Here is a 23,637-nt window from a genome sequence, read left to right as displayed (position 1 = left end):
AGACGAGCGTCCGTATCGTCTAGGTGTGCGAACAGCCCCCCTGCTCAATCCCCATACGTCAGGATCAGAGAAAGTCAGCGCAAGAGAGAGAGAAAAGTAAGCAATCTAGCTAATTAATTAATTAATTAAATAATCCCCCTGGGATTAATAAAGTATCTATCTATCTATCTATCTATCTGCCAATAGCGTCCCTTGTATGAAATCAACTGGGCAAACCAACTGAGGAAGCATGTACCAGAAATTAAAATACCCATTGTCCGCAAAAATCCGCGAACCAGCAAAAAATCCGCGATATATATTTAAATATGCTTACATATAAAATCCACGATGGAGTGAAGCCGCGAAAGGCGAAGCGCGATATACCGAGGGATCACTGTACAAGTAATCAGGATGAGCCAAGCTGTAACATGAGGTTGACCTCTCGGCTCACTTAAATACATAAAATAGATAGATAGATGCTTTATTAATCCCAATGGGAAATTCACATACACATACAGTCATACACGGAGATGCTGAAAAGGCTGCCATGCTCGGCGGCGCCGGATGTACAGAATGAAATGAAAAAATGTTAATTATCACTCCAGTCTCGATGTTGAGTGAAAATTTCTGCTCTATGCATTTCCTTTGCTTTTTATTTTTTTATTGAAAGAAATTTGAACTAATTTCAATGCTTCAGATTGAGCAGCAAGTCAACAGCAACCTTGTGTCTCTCCCAAACCAGGTTTGCATGTGAAGAAAACAAATTTGGTAAAGTGTGCAGTCACAAAAAGTTAACTCTGGGAAAATTCTTGTGCAAATGCAGCATAAAACTTCAATGGCCTCAGCACCATCTACTGGCTAATTGGGCACCTAGCGGTTTTATGTTAGAAGGTGAACTCGCATCATATTGGGCATCAGAAGAGTAAGCAGTTTTGCAAATAGTTTTGAAAAACTTAGATTGGAACACTGCATAATTTTATCAACTTACCATTGCAGACAATTAAGGAGAATGAGTTTGATTAATGGTTACGGGCATTTCAGGTAAAATTAAAAAATACTAAACATCATAAAAGACAAAGCAAACCTGCAGTATTATGTAAATTATTTATTTTCAAATTCACACTTAGGTTTCATTCTTAAAATGTAGATAAAACAGCATAAATATAGAAGGTTTTCTTTCTTGTAACACATTTTCCACATGACTGTCATGGTCCTACACACCTAATTACCTTATATAAAAACCCAAGAAAGCTTAAATGTAACACTTATTAAAAACAAGCCACTCTGGCCCAAGCACCTTGCTGAAGTTCAGACAGCACTGCTGTCTCAGAAGCATCATGATGAAGCAATTTGATGCTTTTGGGCCCCTTGTTTCAAAGACATAAAAGGAGTTTTATAGCACACACAGATGGCCAATTACTTAAAATAAATTTGTCCATTTATGCATTTGCCGTGGCTTTAGTAACAACTTGTCCCACAGGGAATACAAAACACTGTCAGACAGCTTCTGGGTGAAGGACTGATAGCCATGTGCCATTCTTTGTGCTGCCACACTAAGCAGTCACAGTGAATCCGACTCTTAATAGCTTTTCAGTTTACTGCTTAGGTTGCCCACTTTATGTTCCAGTTTTTCAATCTCACGTTGCAATTTAGCAGTGTTTATCTGAGAGGAGCTGGTTGCTGCCCCTCCAAGCAGGACTGCCAAAGTGACCAGCACCAGTAGGAGTGCAGCCTTGTTGTAGGGATCTTCCACTCTCTGCAGAATGAAGAAGAACGCCAGGCAGAAAGCTGCCATTTGAAGGAGCCACAGGACTCTACGTAGGACTGCTGCCAGGAAGTAGTAGATAATCAGAGCCATCAGGGCCCAGGCCATTATTGTGGCTACTTCGTGCTGGGTGAAGGGCTGGGAACTTGGTAAGATGGACTGGACTGAAGAAGAGAGGAAAAGATTTTGTTTAGAAATTGGATCCATCTTTAAGTGGACAAGAGCAAGCAGATGTGATAGACAGAATGTGTAGATCCACCCTTTGTAGGATTGGATAGATTTTGTTTTTACTTTCACAACCAAGTACTGAAAAGGTAAATATTTAAAAACAAATTTTGCAAAAAAAAAAAAAAAAAAAAGAAAAGTCAATAACATAAATCTGATGAGATTAATGAAAAAGTAAAACATGTAATTATCAAAATATCCCCTAAACCAAGAGTTCCCAAACTTTTTTCGGCCGCAGACCCCTTTACCAAAAACTTTTAAAACCGTCGACCCCCTAGTCACATGCAATGGTTTTTCATGTCCGCACTTGCTTTGATACGTTCGACAACGCAATGCACAGACATGTTTGTGCTACATGTATTTTCATGCATTCTTACGTGTTACTCTTTTAATGACACGTTTTACCTTTTCGTTCGCAAGTTTGGCATGTAATGTGTTTTTATCAAAAAAGTGCTTTTTTGAATTATTTTACTTCTTAATTAGGTACCTATTGGAATCATAGATATTTTGAAGTAACAAACAAATAGCAGTAGTAAGGGGGTCTATTTTTGCTGTCGTCGACCCCCAAATTTTTTTATTGAAACTATCGACCCCTAGAAAGTTCATGTTGACCCCAGGGGGTCAATATCGACCACTTTGGGGACTCTTGCCCTAAACCATCTGCATCAACAATAATCTCCCTGTGTACTAAAACGGATCTAAAATTATATGTAACATTTTTGAAAGTGATCTCTAAACCTTTAGATTCTTAGAATATCCACATACATACAGTATATATATATATATATATATATATATATATATATATATATATATATATATACACACACACACATTATTTATATCGTATACATAATAGGGGGTTTCGCTCGCCAACCCCCTGACTTGCGCATAGGCGGCAGCCAGTTTTCGGTCTCTGCCACTCGAGTATGTGAATTTCACTTTCACCAAACAACAAATCTTTTCAAATACGCCTCTTCATTGGGAAGAAACACTACTTTTCCCTGATGGTAACACAAATTAGACGATCTAAATCCAAACAATATATTCGATCTCTTTTCGCTGTTCTGTTATTTCACCGAGTAATAATTTCTGTTTGTTTGCACTAATGTGATCTTTACTATCATTTTTTGAGACTTTCGAATTTTAGTACTTTCATTATCTCTAACCTGCTCTGCATGTGTATCTTGCATTTTGGAACCTCTTTACGATGTTCTACTTTGTCATCTACTCTTTTTGTCTTTTATTTCCAGCCCCGGGCGTGGTTAAATCTCTTTGCACAAAGTCTCATCTCGCGGGATGTGAAAGTATCTCTCTGGAAAAAGTCACGCCCCAGGCTGAAAAGTCTCATCTTGTCCCAAGATTTTTTTATATAATAGAGAGATATATATGTGTGTGTGTGTGTATATATATATATATATATATATATATAGATAGATTATATCTGTCTATATTTATATATATCTATCTATCTATCTATCTATCTATCTATCTATATATATATATATATATATCTATCTATCTATAACAGATAGATAGATAGATAGATAGATCCTATGACTAAAAACCTGAGGCTGGACAGAACTTGCAAAGGAGCAGGTACAGCACAATTCCTCAAAGTCTGCCCTTGTAAAGCAGGCGCCAGTTCAGCACACAGCGCCAAGAGGATAGCTCTTGAAAATTGAAACTGACTTAGAAGCCAGCCATCATCATGGCACAAGAAATCAGTATGATGTCTAAATATGCACTCTCTTCTAATTCTTCCATTTGCAATGTCTCCTAACAACGCTAAACCAGTCATGACAGTTGGAATAATGTGGCCATTCCATGCACCATGATATTGTTTGATTGCTAGATTGATTACAATGAAGTGCCTTAAATTTGTAAATGACATGTAATTAATTTTGGTTTATTTGATAAAGCCTGCGTCATCAACGCGAATCTAAAAAAGAAACAAGAAACCCCATAGAAACAGTACCACTGCTTTGACGCCACTCATTTACAAAACCACGTAGTAACGTGCATATGCATGGTCTGAGGCTACCCTGAAAATGTGCATAGCGTTACCCCAAGTTTTTAGTTTTTGTGAACTAACCAATAAAACATATTTTTGCTGGTTTTGTGACTAGTACAACATTTTCAGAACAATTTCCGACATACATACAAAATTGAGTAGTGAATGTTTTTAGGAACGGAACCCTTTAATAACCCAAAGCACACCTGTACATACAACATACAATCTTACATACCATTTTTGTATTCTAAATTTTTCTTTGCTAAACGAGGATGATGATCTTTTAGACACACGGATCAGTTTACAGCTAACTATCCTGATATCATTGCACAAAAATCTAAATGGACTATCTAGTTCAACTCACCATCCAGGCCCATGGCCAGCAGCAGGTCCTTTATCAGCACGACTAGCAAATTCAGACCAGTCGCCACTGTCCCTGAGACCAGCACAATGCCATTGTGGATAACCTAAAGGAGGGGGGAAAAAAAAAATCACACTAGAATTAGCATCTGTTTTAGACAGAAATAGCAATATGTGAAAACATCTAAAGAAAACGTTGCTGGCAGCAAAGCCAAAGATCTTTGCTGAACAAGCTTATAAGAAAAGCCTATGAACCCTGGATACACGGGAAACTGTTGTGGAAAAGAACATGATGGCAAAATTGGATGCCATCTTGAATAGCCCATCCATCCCCTCTTGGAATACCATGATGTGCTGAAAAGCACCTTTGAGTGGCCTTTTTTTGCCCATTGCTATCCAGCAATGCAATGCTTCCACACGATGTACTTGTCACGTTTATTTTTATTTACTTACTTATTGATTGGCTGCATCATCTGTCCTGTATTCTTGTTTTTTTATGTTTATCTTGCTTTTTGCATTTGAATTTCCTCAAAGGATTAATAAAGTGTTATCTGATCAAATCTAATTTCAGGTACTCCATTCAGAGTTGTTTCTGCTGGATTCTACCAGGATAGGCCTTGGCCCAAAGCAACCCTCAACTAGATTAAGCACTGATTCAGAATATTCTAATTTATATTTATCTGCCAAACTGATGATCTTTAAAGTCTTGTAAAGTTCATTACAAAGCTTTTAATTACAACATACAAGTAACAATAGATAAAGTCATTCCGTTTTTTTCTTAATAATGCCAACGTTTTTTTAAGAAGTACTTCTTAAGCCATTTACTTATGCCATTTACTTTCACACTTGAGAAAGAGCGAAGTGCCATCAAACACAAAGACTGCATACCAAACAGTTTGACTAACCGCAGATAAGAAGGCTATGCTGAGAGTCATACACTGACACTTTGTGACTTCTTTCCATGCTTTATCTCACTCTTAAACCATTTTAAATTTGCAAGGGCCAGCAGTATCAAAGACATGGCTGGAACCAACACTGGATGCACCAGCAAGCTTTCTACTTCCTACATATGAAAATGTTACCCAATAGAAAAATACTAGTTGTTGCAGGGACAGATAGTTTTTACAAAATAAAACAAATGACTGACTGAGTTATCAGTTATAAAATCCTGTCGACGCCCATTTTGCAAGGGCTACTATGCCCAAAGGAAAGAACAAGCATTTTTATCAAGAGTGTAATTGCAGACTGTAGTACCTATGATGTCAGTAACATAATGCCACAACATCATGAAACGCCATGTATCACATGTATTACACAATGGTTAACATTAGGGCCCGTTACTCAATGGTTAACATTAGGGCCCCGTTACTCAATGGAATGGTTAACATTAGGGTTGTGGGAGGGTATCTGATTCAAAGGGTGTTTCATGGCTGACGTTGCAGGCATTACCTGACCTCCATCATAGGTATTGCGGTCTGCAGTTAAACACATCTCATTTTTATAGCATATGCAGGATATGCTTTGAAGTTAAAAATGTTTCAGTGCTGAGCGGGGTGGGTGGGGGTATATCTTTTTGAACATGCAAGATGCATAAAAATAGTTATGACATGGCACTATTATTGCTAAATAACCTTGTGTATCAAAAAGGCAGAACTTAAATATTGCAACACTTCTACCCAGTGTTATGATTTGAAATTTAACGAAGGTAAGTTGATTCATCACTAGCACAATGCCTCAACAAAGGTATCGGGAAAGCCTGCTCCAACACAGAGCAAAGACTGGACACACTGGAAACTGTTGTGGAAAAGGGGATGCATCATGAAAAATCCCCTCCAGGGTGCAGCTCTCTTGGAGCACTCTTAGCTACAGGCTCATTCCACGATGGTGTGGTAAGAAGCGCCCCACTGAAGGTCTTTTCTTTGTCATTTGCTACTAGGCAATTCAATGCTTCTACCCGATGTACTTGTTAAGTTTAATTTTATTTATTTAATTGATCAATTGATTGGTTGGTTGGTTGGTTGGTTTAACTGCCCTGTGAGTCTGCACTGTTGTTGTTGATGTTGCCGCTGCTGCATGCTTCTGAATTTCTCCATGGGATTGTTTGGAAAATACCAACTCCGTGAGTCATGCCCGTGCAAGCACAGTCACATTTTATAGCATAAAAAGAAGCATAATCTATTACCTGAAGTGGTGTAAATAATTGGGAAAGGACAACCTACAGATGAAATTTCTCAGGTAATAATTACAACAAAACTTAATGCTGTAAGAATAAAATACACACAAGCAGATGCCATGAGCAGGATCCAATCAGGGAATTGCTACATAAGCAGCACAAACCAATCAGAGCATGATTTAGTCTTTGCGTTTTTAAAAACTCAGTTTTCACCCACTCACACTCCAGTGCTGCAAGTGGAATTTTCATAAAAATCCAGTGCTGGAAAACATTTTCAAAAGTCTCCGCTTTCAGTGTGTAAAAAATACCAGGGCAGAGAGGACAAAAGGGGAAAACGTAAACTATTGTCTGTATTTTTACACAAAGATATACTAGTATAAGGGAACATAACTTTACGGCCTGTAAAGGTGTATAAGAAAGGAACTTTTCTTGTAACATTTAAAAGTGTGACTTAACACTGAACGGGGACTTTTACAATGACACTTTATTCATTTTTCAATGCTAAAACAGTTTGTTATGTAATGAGCAACATGTAGCAAACTGATTAATGACTGAGAAGCTTATTGAAGCAAACATGCAACAGCAGGGAATGGAGTACAAGGATGTATTACCAACACAAATCCTGCCTAACAAAGCACGTCTTATGTCCAGCCCAATTCCATCTGCCCGGCACAGCCGTGCTAGCTCTACGCTACGGCGCTGCCTCTAACAAGATGATAAGGGAGGCTTATTGGAATGGAGGGAGAGGGGGAGTCAAAACTGGATCAGAAGCAAAGAGAAAAATCTACAATAATATAAAATAATTTATAACCAAAATTGTAGGTCGTCCCTGAAATCATCTAATTTAATCAGTGAATAAACTACTTATGTTTATTAATAAGTGTTTCCCTTTAGTTCATATTTCTAAATCTGCTACAGTAAATAAGGTTAAATGTTACCACAATCTTTACTTCTACTTTAAAGGAATTACCCACCCAAAAACTAACTTCTTTAATATTACTTAATCTGTGTGGTTTTTAGTGAGGGCCAAAAAGAATTTTCCCATCTTGTTTTCAAGGAGAAAAGACAAGGCCATTTAGAGACCAACGCTGGACTAGTGCTGGATCGATATTAAAATTTGGACTTTAGCTCCGATACCAGTTTTCACCCCTCAATACCGGTACCAAAATGATACCGAAGTGAAAAACGGGGAACTCCCTCACCTGGAAACTTGCTGCTTTATCAGATGCAGCCCAACTGCCACACGGTTCCATCAGGGTCCTTCCAAGGCTCATAATTTATTAATCGACATTTCACTCCTCAGAGTATCGAGAATGTTCAGACATGTATAATATGGAGCAGATTTGGGGGGTGTTCCCTCTGGGTTTACAGCGTGAGGAGCCAGTACATAACAACGATTAACTACCAGTACAGAGTTTGGCATAATGCTGGTATTGTGCAATTTAAAAAAAATAAAGTTCCATGTATCTGTAAACTACATGGAGTTGTTGTCTTCTTCTTTCGGCTGCTCCCATTAGGGGTTGCCACAGCGGATCATCTTTTACCATATTTTTCTATCCTCGTCATCTCGCTCTGTTACACCCATCACCTGCATGTCTTCTTTCACCACATCCATAAATCTTCTCTTAGGTCTTCTTCTTCCCTGGCAGCTCTATCCTTAGCATCCTTCTCCCAATATACCCCTCATCTCTCCTCTGCACATGTCCAAACCAATGCAATCTCACCTCTCTGACTTTGTCTCCCAACTGTTCAACCTGAGCTGACCCTCTAATGTCCTCATTTGTAATCTTGTGAAGTAAGTAACATAAAAAATGTAATTTTTGGATGAAGTAATCCTTTAATGTTCCTCCAGGATGATCACCAAGGAAAAGTTTGGGTTGCTGCTGGTCTTACCCAGTGGTTTGTGTGTGAAATTCCAATGTCCCATTGCAGTGATGGGAACACTATGCTATAAAAACTGGCACACTCCTAAGGAACAGATGTAAAACCAAAGTCCTAATTCTACACGGTCATAAAAGATCTCTGGGCATCTTTAGTTTCCCAATGTCCTGGCTAAACTGTCCATCACATTCTTTTCATTTTGGCTCCCATCCCCTGTCTCTTAGTGGACAAATATCTCTCTCACCCTTTCATAGCCTAATAGCTAATGTGTGGTAACCACAATGGTGCAATAATAGCTGCTGTCGTACAATCCAGTTACATGATATACATTGGTGGTGGCTGAAGTGGCTCCCTGTTCATGGCAGCACTTTGAGAAGTAAGAAAACTGCCATATAAATGTAAAGAATTATTAATATTATTACGTTTATGTAAAGTACTTCGAGTTGGTCAAAAAAGCACTATATAAATGTAATTAATAATCATTATTGTAACCTACATTTCTTTAAATTACATAATTTTTGTTGTACTTATACTAATGCTTATTACTTATGAAATAGTTTGCAATTTTTTTTTTGACAATTTTTCACCACTCTAGGTTAATGCTGGAGCAAGTGAATTTCGCTTCAGGGATCAAGAAGTAGCATCCGTGTAATATGATATTATTTATCTTGATTTTCAGAAAGCATTGGATAAGGTGCCACATGAAAAGTTGGGCATCAAACTAAAAGAAGTGTGAGTTCAGGGTGATGTTTTTAGATGGGTGCAGAATTGGCTCAGACACAGGAAGCAGAGGGTGATGGTTTGAGGAACCTCATCAGAACTGGGTGATTTAAGAGTGGTGTCCCATAGGGGTCAATGATAGAGTCATTGCTATTTTTAAAATATATACATGATTTAGATAGGAATATAAGTAACACGCTGGTGAAGTTTGCAGATGATACCAATATAGGTGGATTAGCAGATAATTCGGAATCCGTTATATCATCACAGATGGACTTGGACAGCATACTGGCTTGGGCAGATTTGTGGCAGATGAAATTTAATGTCAGCAAATGTAAAGAGTTACACATAGGAAGTAAAAATGTTAGATTTGAATACACAATAGGGTCGGAAAATTGAGAGTACACCTTATGAGAAGGATTTAGGAGTTGTTGTGGACTCTAAGCTATCGACTTCCCGACAATGTTCAGAAGCCATTAAGAAGGCAAACAGAATGTCAGGTTATATAGCGCCTTGATGTGTGGAGTACAAGTCACAGGAGGTTCTGCTCAAGCTTTATAACAGACTGGTGAGGCCTCATCTGCAGTTTTGGTCTCCAGGCTACAAAAAGGACATAGAAGCACTAGAAAAGGTCCACAGAAGAGCGACTAGGCTGATTCCAGGGCCACAGGGGTTGAATTATGAGGAACGATTAAAAGAGCTGAGCCTTTACAGTTTAAGCAAAAGAAGATTAAGAGGTGACATGATTGAAGTGTTTAAAATTATGAAGGGAATTAGTCCAGTGGATCGAGACTGTTATTTTAAAATGAGTTCATCAAGAACACGGGGACACAGTTGGAAACTTGTGAAGGGTAAATTTCGCACAAATATTAGGAAGTTTTTCTTTACACAAAAAACGACAGACACTTGGAATAAGCGACCAAGTAGTGTGGTAGACAGTAAGACTTTAGGGACTTTCAAAGCTCAACTTGATGTTTGTTCGGAAGAAATAATGGATAGGACTGGCAAGCTTTGTTGGACTGAATGGCCTGTTCTTGTCTAGAGTGTTCTAATGTTCTAATAGTGCAGCCAACCTGTACTGCTGGAGTAGCAGGGACATCCCCACACCAAAATTAAAACTGCAAAGGCAACACTGTAATAATCACCCCACCTACCCCAAACCAGACTACTGTACATGCACTGTTGGAAGGTCCAAGCAGTAGCAGATCTGGCGATTACTGTTAAAGATGCTGAAGATAAAAACTTGAGATTCATCACCTCCAAGCACGTGTCCACAACTTCACGGCCCAACAACGATTCCAGACCATTGCGGCCCTTCTCCAGGACATCGCCGATAAACTCCCGGAACCATGGAAATGTCGTGGTCTTCTTTGTTTCGGATGTGTACTGTTGGGCTAGTGAGGCCGGCAGTAAGAACAGCTGCAGCAGGTAAAGGAGCCAGTGCCGTTGGTTCATGACAGCAGCTTGTTTCGGCAGCAATGAAGCAGGCTGGAAAGCTTCAGCGCCTGTAAAAGAGGAGATATTTCCATGTCATTTCAGGTGTACAACCGTCAGTAAGTAAAAATGTTTTAACATATTTTAACCATAAATAAGAGCAAGGGTAAAAATAAGGTGGAAAGGCTTCAGAATTGTCCAACCTCAGTTAAAATAAAGAATGTGACCATTCTTACAGGTTAAAAAGCAATCAAACATCTTATGGTGAGTTACAGGAAGTTTGGGTATTGTGGCATTTTTGTTTTTGCAGCGAACCAGCTTAAACCTCCTGTTTCAGAAATGATTTGCTGCTTGACAGGTGTCATACGATATGACCAGACAGAGTGGAAAAGCCAGAGAAGGTCTGGAGATGTATGTGAAAAAGAAATACAAAATGGACATACATTACAATTAAATTCGATACATTTGATCCAGACCATGAAATGGATGTGTCCACATTACTGCCTAGGAGGATGTAGCATAATCCTGTTGATATTTATTTTTAAAGCTGGCAACAGAAATGATTCACTCTGATATCAACTCTAGAGAGGAGTCATTCTGCACAAACATCTAGTGGCATGTCCCTTTTGTGAACACAATAAGCTGGACTAGCTGTGTGTATACATACATACATACATACATACATACATATATATACACACACATATACACACACACACACATACACTCTACTGGTCAAAAGTATTAGAACACCTTAGTTTTCCAGTATTTCTTCAAATTTAATCAGCTGAAATGTAATGTATGACCTAAAATGGTGAAAAGCTAAATAGAAAACTGCCAGATGTTTAAATTTAAAGTTTAGGTTAGCAAAAAACTGAAAAAAAGGAGATTTCAGAATATTACAAATGAGCCTTCTTCAGGGAACAATTAATAGGTTACAACATACAGATGTTTTGCAGTGATTAAAATAAATGAAGCCTTGCAAGTTGAAGCAAACAATTTGCACAGGTGTCCCAACTTCTTTTGATTACTTAAAAGCCCTCTTTCAGGAGCTAAACAACCCCTCCTTTGTGTTACGCTACGCTTCCACTCTTGATCAAGCCTCACCCAACACCACCCCTCCATACAAAAGCGCACCATACTCCTTTTTATAAGACAGTAGATAGAAGCAGCATGCAGCGGATAAGTGATGTTAACCTCTGGTCATTTTGTCTGCTGGTCTGGTTTCAGTCTCTTCGGATGTTTCATTTGCTCTAAGCCAGCAGGTGGCACTGGTGTACAAACTGTAGCACACAATCATTCAATCAATAAATAAATAAACATAATGGGACCCCCCAGGGTCAAAATTTTTTATTCCAGAGTACTCTATCTTGGTGTATGATCCTAAAGACCAACTATGCAAAATGAGGTCTACATTGATCAAAGGGTATTGAAAATGTTTAGGGAAAAGACAAATAGAATATTCTTTTTTTTATATATATTTATATATATGGTTGAAATAGTTTACTGTCAAATAATGCAACGAGTACGCGACACGTGTTTCACCCTAATTCTGGGCTCATCAGGCGTACACTCTCACTGCACTCCCTCTCGGGAATCGAACCTCGGACGTCAGCGCTAGAGGCGAAGCCCCTAACGTTGCGCCACGGCGTGTGGTTCGTTTATTTGACAGCATGTAGATCGGTAATTACATTCACGGCATTCGTAGTCTGAATCACAATCTGATTGTATGGGTGGTTACTTACCAGGTATATATATATATATATATATATATATATATATATATATATATACAGTGGTGTGAAAAACTATTTGCCTCCTTCCTGATTTCTTATTCTTTTGCATGTTTGTCACACAAAATGTTTCTGATCATCAAACACATTTAACCATTAGTCAAATATAACACAAGTAAACACAAAATGCAGTTTTTAAATGATGGTGTTTATTATTTAGGGAGAAAAAAAATCCAAACCTACATGGCCCTGTGTGAAAAAGTAATTGCCCCCTTGTTAAAAAATAACCTAACTGTGGTGTATCACACCTGAGTTCAATTTCCATAGCCACCCCCAGGCCTGATTACTGCCACACCTGTTTCAATCAAGAAATCACTTAAATAGGAGCTGCCTGACACAGAGAAGTAGACCAAAAGCACCTCAAAAGCTAGACATCATGCCAAGATCCAAAGAAATTCAGGAACAAATGAGAACAGAAGTGATTGAGATCTATCAGTCTGGTAAAGGTTATAAAGCCATTTCTAAAGCTTTGGGACTCCAGTGAACCACAGTGAGAGCCATTATCCACAAATGGCAAAAACATGGAACAGTGGTGAACCTTCCCAGGAGTGGCCGACCGACCAAAATTACCCCAAGAGCGCAGAGACGACTCATCCGAGAGGTCACAAAAGACCCCAGGACAACGTCTAAAGAACTGCAGGCCTCACTTGCCTCAATTAAGGTCAGTGTTCACGACTCCACCATAAGAAAGAGACTGGGCAAAAATGGCCTGCATGGCAGATTTCCATGACGCAAACCACTGTTAAGCAAAACGAACATTAGGGCTCGTCTCAATTTTGCTAAGAAACATCTCAATGATTGCCAAGACTTTTGGGAAAATACCTTGTGGACTGATGAGTCAAAAGTTGAACTTTTTGGAAGGCAAATGTCCCATTACATCTGGCGTAAAAGGAACACAGCATTTCAGAAAAAGAACATCATACCAACAGTAAAATATGGTGGTGGTAGTGTGATGGTCTGGGGTTGTTTAGCTGCTTCAGGACCTGGAAGGCTTGCTGTGATAGATGGAACCATGAATTCTACTGTCTACCAAAAAATCCTGAAGGAGAATGTCCGGCCATCTGTTCGTCAACTCAAGCTGAAGCGATCTTGGGTGCTGCAACAGGACAATGACCCAAAACACACCAGCAAATCCACCTCTGAATGGCTGAAGAAAAACAAAATGAAGACTTTGGAGTGGCCTAGTCAAAGTCCTGACCTGAATCTAATTGAGATGCTATGGCATGACCTTAAAAAGGCGGTTCATGCTAGAAAACCCTCAAATAAAGCTGAATTACAACAATTTTGCAAAGATGAGTGGGCCAAAATTCCTCCAGAGCGCTGTGAAAGACTCATTGCAAGTTATCACAAACGCTTGATTGCAGTTATTGCTGCTAAGGGTGGCCCAACCAGTTATTAGGTTCAGAGGGCAATTACTTTTTCACACAGGGCCATGTAGGTTTGGATTTTTTTTTCTCCCTAAATAATAAAAACCACCATTTACAAACTGCATTTTGTGTTTACTTGTGTTATATTTGACTAATGGTTAAATGTGTTTGATGATCAGAAACATTTTGTGTGACAAACATGCAAAAGAATAAGAAATCAGGAAGGGGGCAAATAGTTTTTCACACCACTGTATATACACCAGTAACAGCACACTGCATGATAATGTGCAGTGAATACACTTGACTTGAGCATTCATAGTATTCATCCTCTTTCTCTGTACGTTTAGCATTCTTTTCTTTACCTTAGCGGCCCACTTCTTCTCTTCTTTCGTCAGCGTCTTTCCGCGTTAAAACTGTTCCAAGTCAGTGTTTGTGTTGCAATTACTTAGTATGTTTTCTTAAATTTTTCACTTAAGCTGGCACTTGAGGCAGATTGAAGACTTAAGAATGATTTAAGATATGAAGAGGTAGGGGAAGTGACGGCGAAGGTGGTAGGGAATGAGAATGGCGCTGGTACACATGTGCCGCAAGGCCGTTCTACTAGCCGCTGTTGAGAGTTGATTCTACAATAAAATAAAAATAAAAAGAGGAATAACCTTGGAGGTCAATCATCACCCCAAAAGCGGACAGTAGACGCCACATAGTATATGTGTACCAAATTTCAGGTCAATAGTAGTTTGCGAGCTACAGGTGATTGGAAATCCTGGACAGACAAACAAACCGCCACAGTAGCGTATTATGTAAGAAGATATATAGATTATATATATATATTTTTTTTTTTACAGTATACACACACACACACACACACACAAGGGTGGGCAAAATTAGGTTTACAGTTGTAAGTATGCAAAACAGAGCTTAGTCATCTGTTGTTATTATTAAAGTGTACTTGAGTGTAGCAGTCATAGCCTGCATGTCTTTTTCCATGGAGTAACTGTAAGCCTACTTTTGCCCACCCCTGTGTGTGTATGGGAGAAAAAAAAAATATATATATATATATATGTATATATGTATGTATGTATATGTGTGTATACACACACACACACACACACACACACACATATATATATATATGCTATATTTGTATTATGCTGCCGTCACATTATTCAGTTGGGTGCTACACATTGGTGGTGGTTAAAGTGACTCAAACCCCACATGCTAAGCGGTTTGAGGGTCTTGCAAAGAGCTAAATAAATTCTAGGTCTTCTTTTTTTTTTTTTTCATCTCAAATTCAAAAAGTAAAGGAAGATACAGAATCCACTAATAAACTCTTACCATATATCTAATGCGCTAACAATATAAGAATTACAAAGTAACAAAAGAAGTTTAACCAGTCAGCCCACTAATAAAGCTTTTCATTAGCATCTTACATTTAACCGTTAAACTACTGACACAAACATAACTAAACATATTACTGAAATAAAGTTGGTATAACAGGATACATCTGCTGTGAAAATCTGCTTTCACTAACATGACCTTCGCCTCTAGGACATTGATCCTTACTACATTATGTACATACAAGCACATTCATAATATCTGAATGTTTCAACATTGCAATCTTCATCGCTTTAATATTTATAAATTATACAGTACTGTATACACCAACATTCACATTTCAATACCACTTACTGCACTCTGGTTACCAGCTCAAGTCATAACTAAACTCTTTCACTTAAAGGGCCAGTCCCTTGTGTCTGAAGAGTCTCCATAATGGGACGGTGCTCATTCAGTTAAACTACACCATCCAAACCGCTCCCCTTAGACATGAACAAATAAGAAATACAAAAACACAGTAATTAACATCCCAATAAGGTCTGAAGCTCATAAATATTTTAGTAGAACTGTGCGGGTGAATAGATGTCCCACCATTCTCTGCATATGCAAATCTAATTGCCATGTGAAGCACTAACGTGATACTGTACATTAAAACAATGGCTATTATGTTTTCAAGTTCAAGCACGTATTTGTTACATGTAGAGTACGATGAAATTCTCCCTTAACACGTATGAGTAATGTGCAACAAGTCACCACACTCCAGCTCCATGAACAGGAAGCACTACTGGTGAAATGGGCTATGAACATAACCTACAACAGATGGTAAACTAAAGACAACATTTAGAATCCTGGCAGAGAGCCAGAGTGCTGCCATAGTGAATGGGCCGTTTTTACATATGCATCTCTGATTCAGGTAGTGATATACAGAGATGCTTAAGTCACTACCCTCTCCACCAGTTTATAATTACAAATCAAACAATTCAGACATGATTAAAATGCACATTGCAGACATTAACATAAGGAGATTTGCACACATTTTGGTCACACACCACATTTTCTACAACGGTCCCCAATTTTAGGGCACCATAATGTTTGGGACACAGCAATGGCAGGTCATATTAAAGCTGTCATATTTAGGACTTTGTCTGTACCCCTTGAATGCAATGACCGCTTGAAGTCTGCGATTCATCGACATCAGCAGGTGCGGAGGATCTTCTCTGGTGATGCTCTGCCAAGCCTCTAATGCAGCCATCTTCAGCTCTTGCTTGTTTTGAGGGGCCTTGTCCCCTTAAATTTTTTCTTCAGCGTATGGAAGGCCTGCTCAATTGGACTGAAATTGGCTGATCAATCTAGACCAAATTTTCCATTTTTTAGCTTTTAAGAACTCCAGTGTTGATTCAGCAGTATGTTTGTGGGATGAAGCACCATCCAAGGAGTTTGGAGGCATCTTCTGGAACTTGAGCAGATGATAAGTATCTATGCACCTCAGAATTCATTGTGCCAGTGCCATCAGCAGTTCCATCATCAATGAAGAAAAGTGTGCCAGGACCTGTGGCAGCCATTCATGTCCAAGCCATAACACCCCCAGCACCGCCATGTTTAACAGATGAGGTAGTCTTCTTTGGATCTTGAGCTGTTCCTTTTCGTCTCCAGATTTTGCTATTAAAAACAGGAATAACCTTGGAGGTCAATCATCACCCCGAAAGCGGATAGTAGATGCCATGTAAAATATGTGTATCAAATTTCAGGTCAATAGGTGAAATAGTTTGCGAGGTACAAGTCAAGTTGGGGAGCATGCACTGGTACAGTGCGTTGCCGCACCAACTACACAACGAAACAAATCGGGATCCCGGTTGGCAACCCCCCCAGGCAAACACGCGGTCCAGTCCCACCCTCCAGAAATGACCCTCTATTTGCTGCAGCCAGGTGTTACATGATCGACCCCTTGGCCTGGTCCAGCCACTCGGGTCCCCAACAATGAGGACCTTACAAGCTGGATCACCCTCGGGGAAACGCACCATATGGCCGTAGTGCCGTAACTGACACTCCCTCACAATGCAGGTAATGTACCTCATTTGGAACTCCGTGAGCAACCGCTCATTCAACACAAAGTCAAACCAACAGTGCCCAACTATTTTCCGGAGAGACACAGTACCAAAGGAGTCCAGTCTTCATCTCAGGTCACTGGATAGCGTCCATGTTGCGCAACCATATAGCAAGACTGGGAGCATCAGGACTCCTGGATCTTTGGTTTTTATCCAGGACACTCGCAAGCCCTGACACTCAGACTCCTAGCTCAGCTCTTGAACGCCCCAATCAGAGCCTCCATTGACTCCGCGAAGATCACAGCATCGTCAAGATCCATGAACCTTTCTTCACCAACAGATGTCCCACAGCCACTGGACCACACAACCCTGCCCAACACCCAGTCCATACAAGCATTGAACAGAGTAAGAGCAGAACACACCCCTGATAAACCCCAGAATCAACTGGGAAAAACGCAGAGGTTCTGCCTCCACTCTGCACCTCAAGGTACAGGTGATTTAAAATCCTGGACAGACATACGGACAGTCACGGTAGCATATTATATTCAAAGATATGTAAAACAGTAATTCCAGGGAATTAAAAATAGTTGTGAAATTACCCATCCCACAATACGTTGCTTAACAGAGTTTTTTTGAAGACTGAGCATCAGATATTTGAATTGTTACTCTATTAAGTAAACCAGTCTTAGACTGAACACAACTGTCACACACAGAGTTTTGCCTGGTTTCACACTGTAGGTCAACAGAGAGCAGAAACAGGAAAATTAACAATCAAATCTGGCAAGAAGTGAAACTATCCGGTACTGCTGTGTTATAACCCTGCCACAGGCACAGGCAAGAGAAAAACTTCATTGTTTTTTACAAAACAAAAATACGTAAAATTCGATTTTTAATTACTTCTGTCACAAAGTTTCTAATGCCATTAAGTATAACATTGAAAGGCTCATCGCATGAGTGAATGGAGAAGCGCTATCTGGGTTGAGTGGCGGGTTTATAACACACCAGTACCAACTCTCCCTCTGAGTGAACCTTTCAACAAGCTAACAGGTGCAGAGTAAGAACCTGCGCCCCTCCCCAAAGACCAAAGGAGAACAGCTGACTCCATTCTAACCAGATATTTTAAAAGCAGCGGTCTGAGCTTCTTGCCTGCCCTTTCCATCAGACTGAGGTCATATCCTAGCTTGATCGCCGAGTCTGTGAAGCCTGCACATTCTTCTCGTGTCTTTGCAAGTTTTTCTCATCCTATTCCAATTTTACTCCCACGTCTCAAAAGATGTACAGAATAGTTTAAAGGGTGATCCTAATGAAGCCTGGTGTGAGTATACACATGGATTTGCCCTGTAATAGGTTTGTGTCTAATATGACCAGGATACTCTCCATAACCCTAAAGTAGATTCAGGAAATACACTCATTCCAAGCAATCTGCATTATAGCCAACCAACCACCTATACATCTTATCCAGAGTAGGATTACCAAAGTTTGGAGCCCTGGATAAGATGCTAGGTCATTAAAGGAGACATTTTTTCATACACACACACACACACACACACACAATTACTTAAACTAAGGAAATTCAGCATCCACAATATACACTACATGTCAAAAGCCTGGACACACTCATAAATGTTCCTGTTTTTGACAGAACTTTATGCCTTATTTTTAATCAAGATACCATTAAATTACTAGTGTTGCTAATGAATATTACTTCTGGAAATGACTGATTTTTAACTTATTATTCGCGTATGACAGCAATGTTCCATTTTCAGCGACCATTTCTTCAGTGTCCTCATGGTAAACTCCCTTAGCTTATCCTTAATTAGTCACTAGGGGGCTTTGCCCCCTGCTTGATTCCCACCCCCCATCCCCGGGGCACGTTACACACCAGCCACTTCACGTCTCTGTCTCTCGCGTTGTGAAGAGGAGGGCAGAACGCACGCTAAGGAGATGCGGTCGCTCCTCCAAAACCCCCCCTTAAACAGTGATACCATGGGAAACAAATACATTTGTTTTTTACCTCCTCTATGCTCGATCAGCTGGCTTGCTGCTGCTGCTGCTTGTGCCGTGCTGCGTGATCTGCATGTCTTGCAGCGCTTCAAACATTTAAAAGCCTGTACAGCAGCTGTCCTTTTGTCTCAAGGGACATTAAAGTGTCTCCGAGAAAATCACGTCTCGACCCAAGATTTTTTTTATTATAATGGAGAGATATACAAATGCTAACTGGTTATTAGAGAAACCTTTGTAACTACACTGGCACCACTGATACCTGTTATTTTGATCACTTGGGTTGCTAGGTACTGGCATTCATAAATTTTAGCTCTGGGTTCAAAAATTGCCAAAACGATACAGCTTTCTCAAAAAGCAAGTCAGATTTTTTTGCTTTGCACCTTTCCCCACGATAACCTATCATCTACCTTGGGGGTTTTTTGGGGTGGGAGAGCAAAAGCTTTAGAGTTGTCAAAAATTTCGATCTCCAGTTTTCGACGGATCTCGACGTTTTAGCGTCCCCGGATACTTAAAACACTCATACCTCGATGATGGGTGTGTGTCTGTGTGTCACAGTTTCTTGTGGATGGTCTAAAGCTAAAAAACAGCTGGACAGGAAAATACCAAACTTGAAACTTAAGTCTGTTATGAGATGACAAGGTGCCGATTAGTTTTCAAGCCAAATCATTCAAGAGAAAAAGGCACTCTAGAGGAACCCTCAAATTATTTTTTTATAATATCTCGAGAATTATGGCAAATACTATAATTCTGCAATTAATTATGAATTCTTCTCATCAATTCCTATCATTATGACCTATTTTATGATCAGAAAGATCAGCATCAGAGTGGTAAAAATTACTGAAATGTTATAAAATAGTTCAGGTAACTTAGTTCCTAGGCCTCAAAGCCTACTGATGCTCAAGTCTGAATTTTTCATTTTTTTTAATTGCAGAATGAAGCCTATTCCATGTGACAGATTACCAAGAAACTAAGGATTTCAGGGAAAAAATTCCATTACTACCTTGAGAGAAGAGTACAAACTACATCTAACCAGGATAGAAAAAAAGAAGATGGGGAAGGTCTAGGTGTACAACTGCATAAGAGGATCCATGAGGATGTAGAGCTGATGCCTGTTGACAGCGGCATTGAATGAATCGAACATAAAAGAAAAAGAACCGACCAGCGTGACTGATAATGCCGCTATTATGGAGCTACTTCAAGTCGGCTGCTGTGAGCACACACTCACTTTTATATCGTAGGCTGCTCTGAAAATTCTTTTCGCGTTTTATACTGATTAAGTCAGTGTTTGTGTTGCAATTCTTAGTATGTTTTCTTTCATTTTTCACTTAAGCTGGCACTTAAGTCTTCAATCTGCCTTAAGAATGATTTAAGATATGAAGAGGTAGAGGAAGTGACGGTGAAGGTGGTAGGGAATGAGAACAGCGCCCATACGCATGCGCCACATGGCCGCTGCCGAGAGTTGCTTCTACAATAAAATAAAATAAAAATAAAAAGAGGAATAATGTTGGAGGTCAATCATCACCACGAAAGCAGATAGTAGACATCACGTGGTATATGTGTACCAAATTTCAGGTCAATAGGTCAAACGGTTTGCGAGCTACAGGTGATTTAAAATCCTGAACAGACAAACAAAAATAGCCACAATAACAAATAACACAAATAGCCAGGGTAGCGTATTATCTATAAAGATATAAAAACTGCTATAAATTCTGTTATTTTTTGGCACAAGGAAACTTAAACTCTTGGAACTAAGTGCAGACTCCAGTGCAGATTGTTTAGGTTCTAATTGTGTGAATGTCGACTAAGACATTTCTGGGCAACATCGAGATAAGAGATTTCTGAAATGTGTGGTGTTACAACAATAATTAACTCCTAAGCTGCACAACTTGCATATGGCCTCGCTTTTATCCAGTTGTTCTTTACAAACCCACTGCTTGAATCCGTAGTAAGTCCACACATCCGATTTAAGTTTCGAAGATGCTGATTTCAGTTAAAGAGAATGCACTATTTTAAGCGAAAGTTGTAAAGTGCTTTGATCAGACACCAAAAACTAAATAAGCAAAAATCTGCATATAGTAATTGAGCAGGATAGAGATTCATGAGATCAATCTTGACACTTTAAGAACCGATATTGAATCGTTTCCAAGAAAAATAATGAAAAATCATTTTTTTTACTCAGGCCTAGTCAAGGCAGATCAGTTCTAAATCGACTTAACTGAAGCATTAGCAAGAGAACTGTTCAAGGATGATTCAGTTAAAAAATGAGGAACGTCAGTTGTTAAAAGTGAAAAGCTCTGGGGTTTTCCATCAAGAGGCAGGCAGTAAATTGGCAACTGAAAGTGGCAAGACAGAACAAATCACGCTGGTGAGAAGTGAGAGTAGAGAGGGATAATAAAAGTGGCATCGGGGTTAACAGTCACAAAAAGAAATGAAAACAGAAAGTGACAGACTTGTGTCCAAACAGAAATGACAGGGGAGCCAGTGCCGGAGCGTTTGCAAAAGAAGTGAACAGAGGTGACAACGTTGATCCAATAAAAAACATTTCTGAGGTGCAGGGGTACAGTATTTTAGATTGTATAAATTGATAATTGGTATTCATGAAGCAATAAAAAGAAAAAAATCTGACTTTCCTGAATATATGCCAGAGGAGAGAGATCAGTAGACCACAGTGAAATTAAAGGGAGAGGTTTGTTTAAGATGTTGCCTGTATTTTGGTATCACGATAAACAAAAAGGTATCAAATTGCAGCAAAAACATGACATTTTCTGGGTGTGTTCAGACATTTGACTGGAAGAGAACCTAACTCTCATGATTTTGGATAGGTTTCAGAAATCTGAGCACCAGAAGAAAAACCTACATATGAGAGAAAATAAAAAGTGCAAATTTTACACCAACAACAACTAGACCTGGATTCAAAAATAAGGATTTTGAAGTTTTAAGCCACACTCAACGCCCACCACAAAAATATTATTTTGTAATATTTTCATGTCATTTTATTAACCTTTTTTATTCCAGACCGGGGTCGCAGGGGGGGTTGGAGCTAGCACAGGGCACATGGCAGGAACAAACCCTGGACTGTAGTCCATTGCATGGTAAGCATATACACACAGATTAATTCAGTGACACCAATTCATCTAACCGGCATGCTTTTATACTGCAGTAGGAAACCCATGCAGACACAGGGAGAACATGCAAACTTCCACATAGTGAGGACTTTCTGATGTCTGGCTGTAACAACGTTTAGAAAGCAAATTTGGGACTGCTACCTTGTCAGAAAGCTTTAACCTGCTGGATTTATTCTTGACACAGTTAAGAACGAGGGCCCGTAACATTGAGGTTTAGTGCCAGTCATCTGCTCGGCCCGGCTGTTAACTCAAAGAATTGTCCGGAAATTCCAGGCCACGGGTGAAGTGTTGATCACCCCCTAATTGAAGAAACAGGAAGTTTTTCCCAAGACCATAACAGGTTTAAGCTGCCGGTCTAATTTTGGCGCATCTCCCGAAGCTACTATATGGCTAAAGCGGTCTTTTGTTAAATTTTTCAAAAGATAAACAGGATTTTCTACCGACAGTGGCGTTAAATAAATCGAACGGTTTTTTCTCCCAACTTTGTCGCACAGGTGATCGGCTCGGCTCCCGCACCGTCCTGTAACGCGGATGGCTAAGAAGTAGCATGTCGCTTTTACTTTGATGAAACAAACAATGGCCCAAATCCTTACAAAAACACTAGAGTGATATCCGAAATGAAGGAACATCCAGAATTTCAAACGGGACAAGCCATGCGCGTCCCGACATAATACCGACTTGTACGTCACAGGCGTCCCTCCCTGCCCCACCCCGGGATATTCTGAGTCGTTAAAGTTTGAATAATCAGTAACGCAAAAAAGAAAAGAGCATTCCAACCACGATAACTTCAAGAGAAGAAATAAAATGTGAAACTTACGAAAGATAAGAACAACTCTTCGTGCGGTCAAGCAGACACACGCGACTAGACCGACCACTTAGCGTGATTGGGACAGTTGTCGTGAAACCACGCCTACATTCGCCATATTGCCTCATTGCCCCGCCCATTCCAGTGCCTGCCAAGCCAAAATGGCTCCTGTAGGGAAGTCACCGAAGTTTTGAAGAATGAACATGACGCAGGCAATAATGTAGGAAGCCCTGGATAACTTCAGAAGTTTCCAGTCTAGTTATTTATATATCGCTGACAGTTTTTTTTTTCAATATTGAATTGCAAAGCAAATCCTACTTCACTCCAAAGCAAAAATAAATTATTTGAATTTATTAGAAAACTTTAGTACTGTACTAGGGTGTTGTACCATGTTAGCCATTATGAATGTAGAGAAAAGTCAAGCAAAATGACCTTGAGTTGCCTTGAAAGCCTGCATATTGTAATCTTTTTAGTTAGCCAATAAAAAGTGTCATTTTGCTTGACTTTTCTCTACATTAGGAAACTTTAAAATTAGAAAACAAAATGTCAATGTCAATTTATTTATATAGCACATTTAAAACAACATAGTAATGCTGTGGCCAAAGTGCTTTA

General features: G+C 39.4%; 1 protein-coding gene across 1 annotated transcript; it reads right to left on the bottom strand.

Moving 5' to 3' along the window:
- Window positions 1–1,069: 1,069 nt before the first annotated feature.
- LOC114659686 (transmembrane protein 109-like) lies at window positions 1,070–23,164 on the bottom strand. The gene is made up of 4 exons (XM_028812292.2): window positions 23,038–23,164; window positions 10,375–10,622; window positions 4,348–4,450; window positions 1,070–1,908 (listed from the first exon to the last, which is right to left on the bottom strand). The coding sequence occupies exons 2-4, from the start codon at window positions 10,570–10,572 to the stop codon at window positions 1,559–1,561; spliced, it is 651 nt and encodes a 216-aa protein (XP_028668125.2). The 5' UTR covers window positions 10,573–10,622; window positions 23,038–23,164; the 3' UTR covers window positions 1,070–1,558.
- Between the last annotated feature and the right edge of the window lie 473 nt (window positions 23,165–23,637).

This window comes from Erpetoichthys calabaricus, chromosome 10, assembly GCF_900747795.2.
Source record: "Erpetoichthys calabaricus chromosome 10, fErpCal1.3, whole genome shotgun sequence".
In the NCBI taxonomy this organism is placed as follows: domain Eukaryota; kingdom Metazoa; phylum Chordata; class Cladistia; order Polypteriformes; family Polypteridae; genus Erpetoichthys; species Erpetoichthys calabaricus.
This window is presented reverse-complemented; position numbering and strand designations above follow the sequence as displayed.

Coding starts and splice junctions, on each gene's coding strand:
- LOC114659686 (XM_028812292.2), bottom strand. CDS start 10,572: ATGAACCAACGGCACTGGCTCCTTTACCTGCTGCAGCTGTTCTTACTG. Junction 4,451..10,374: donor TTGTGGACACGTGCTTGGAG/GTGATGAATCTC, acceptor CCCCTCCTTTAG/GTTATCCACAATGGCATTGT. Junction 1,909..4,347: donor GCTGGCCATGGGCCTGGATG/GTGAGTTGAACT, acceptor TCTCTTCTTCAG/TCCAGTCCATCTTACCAAGT.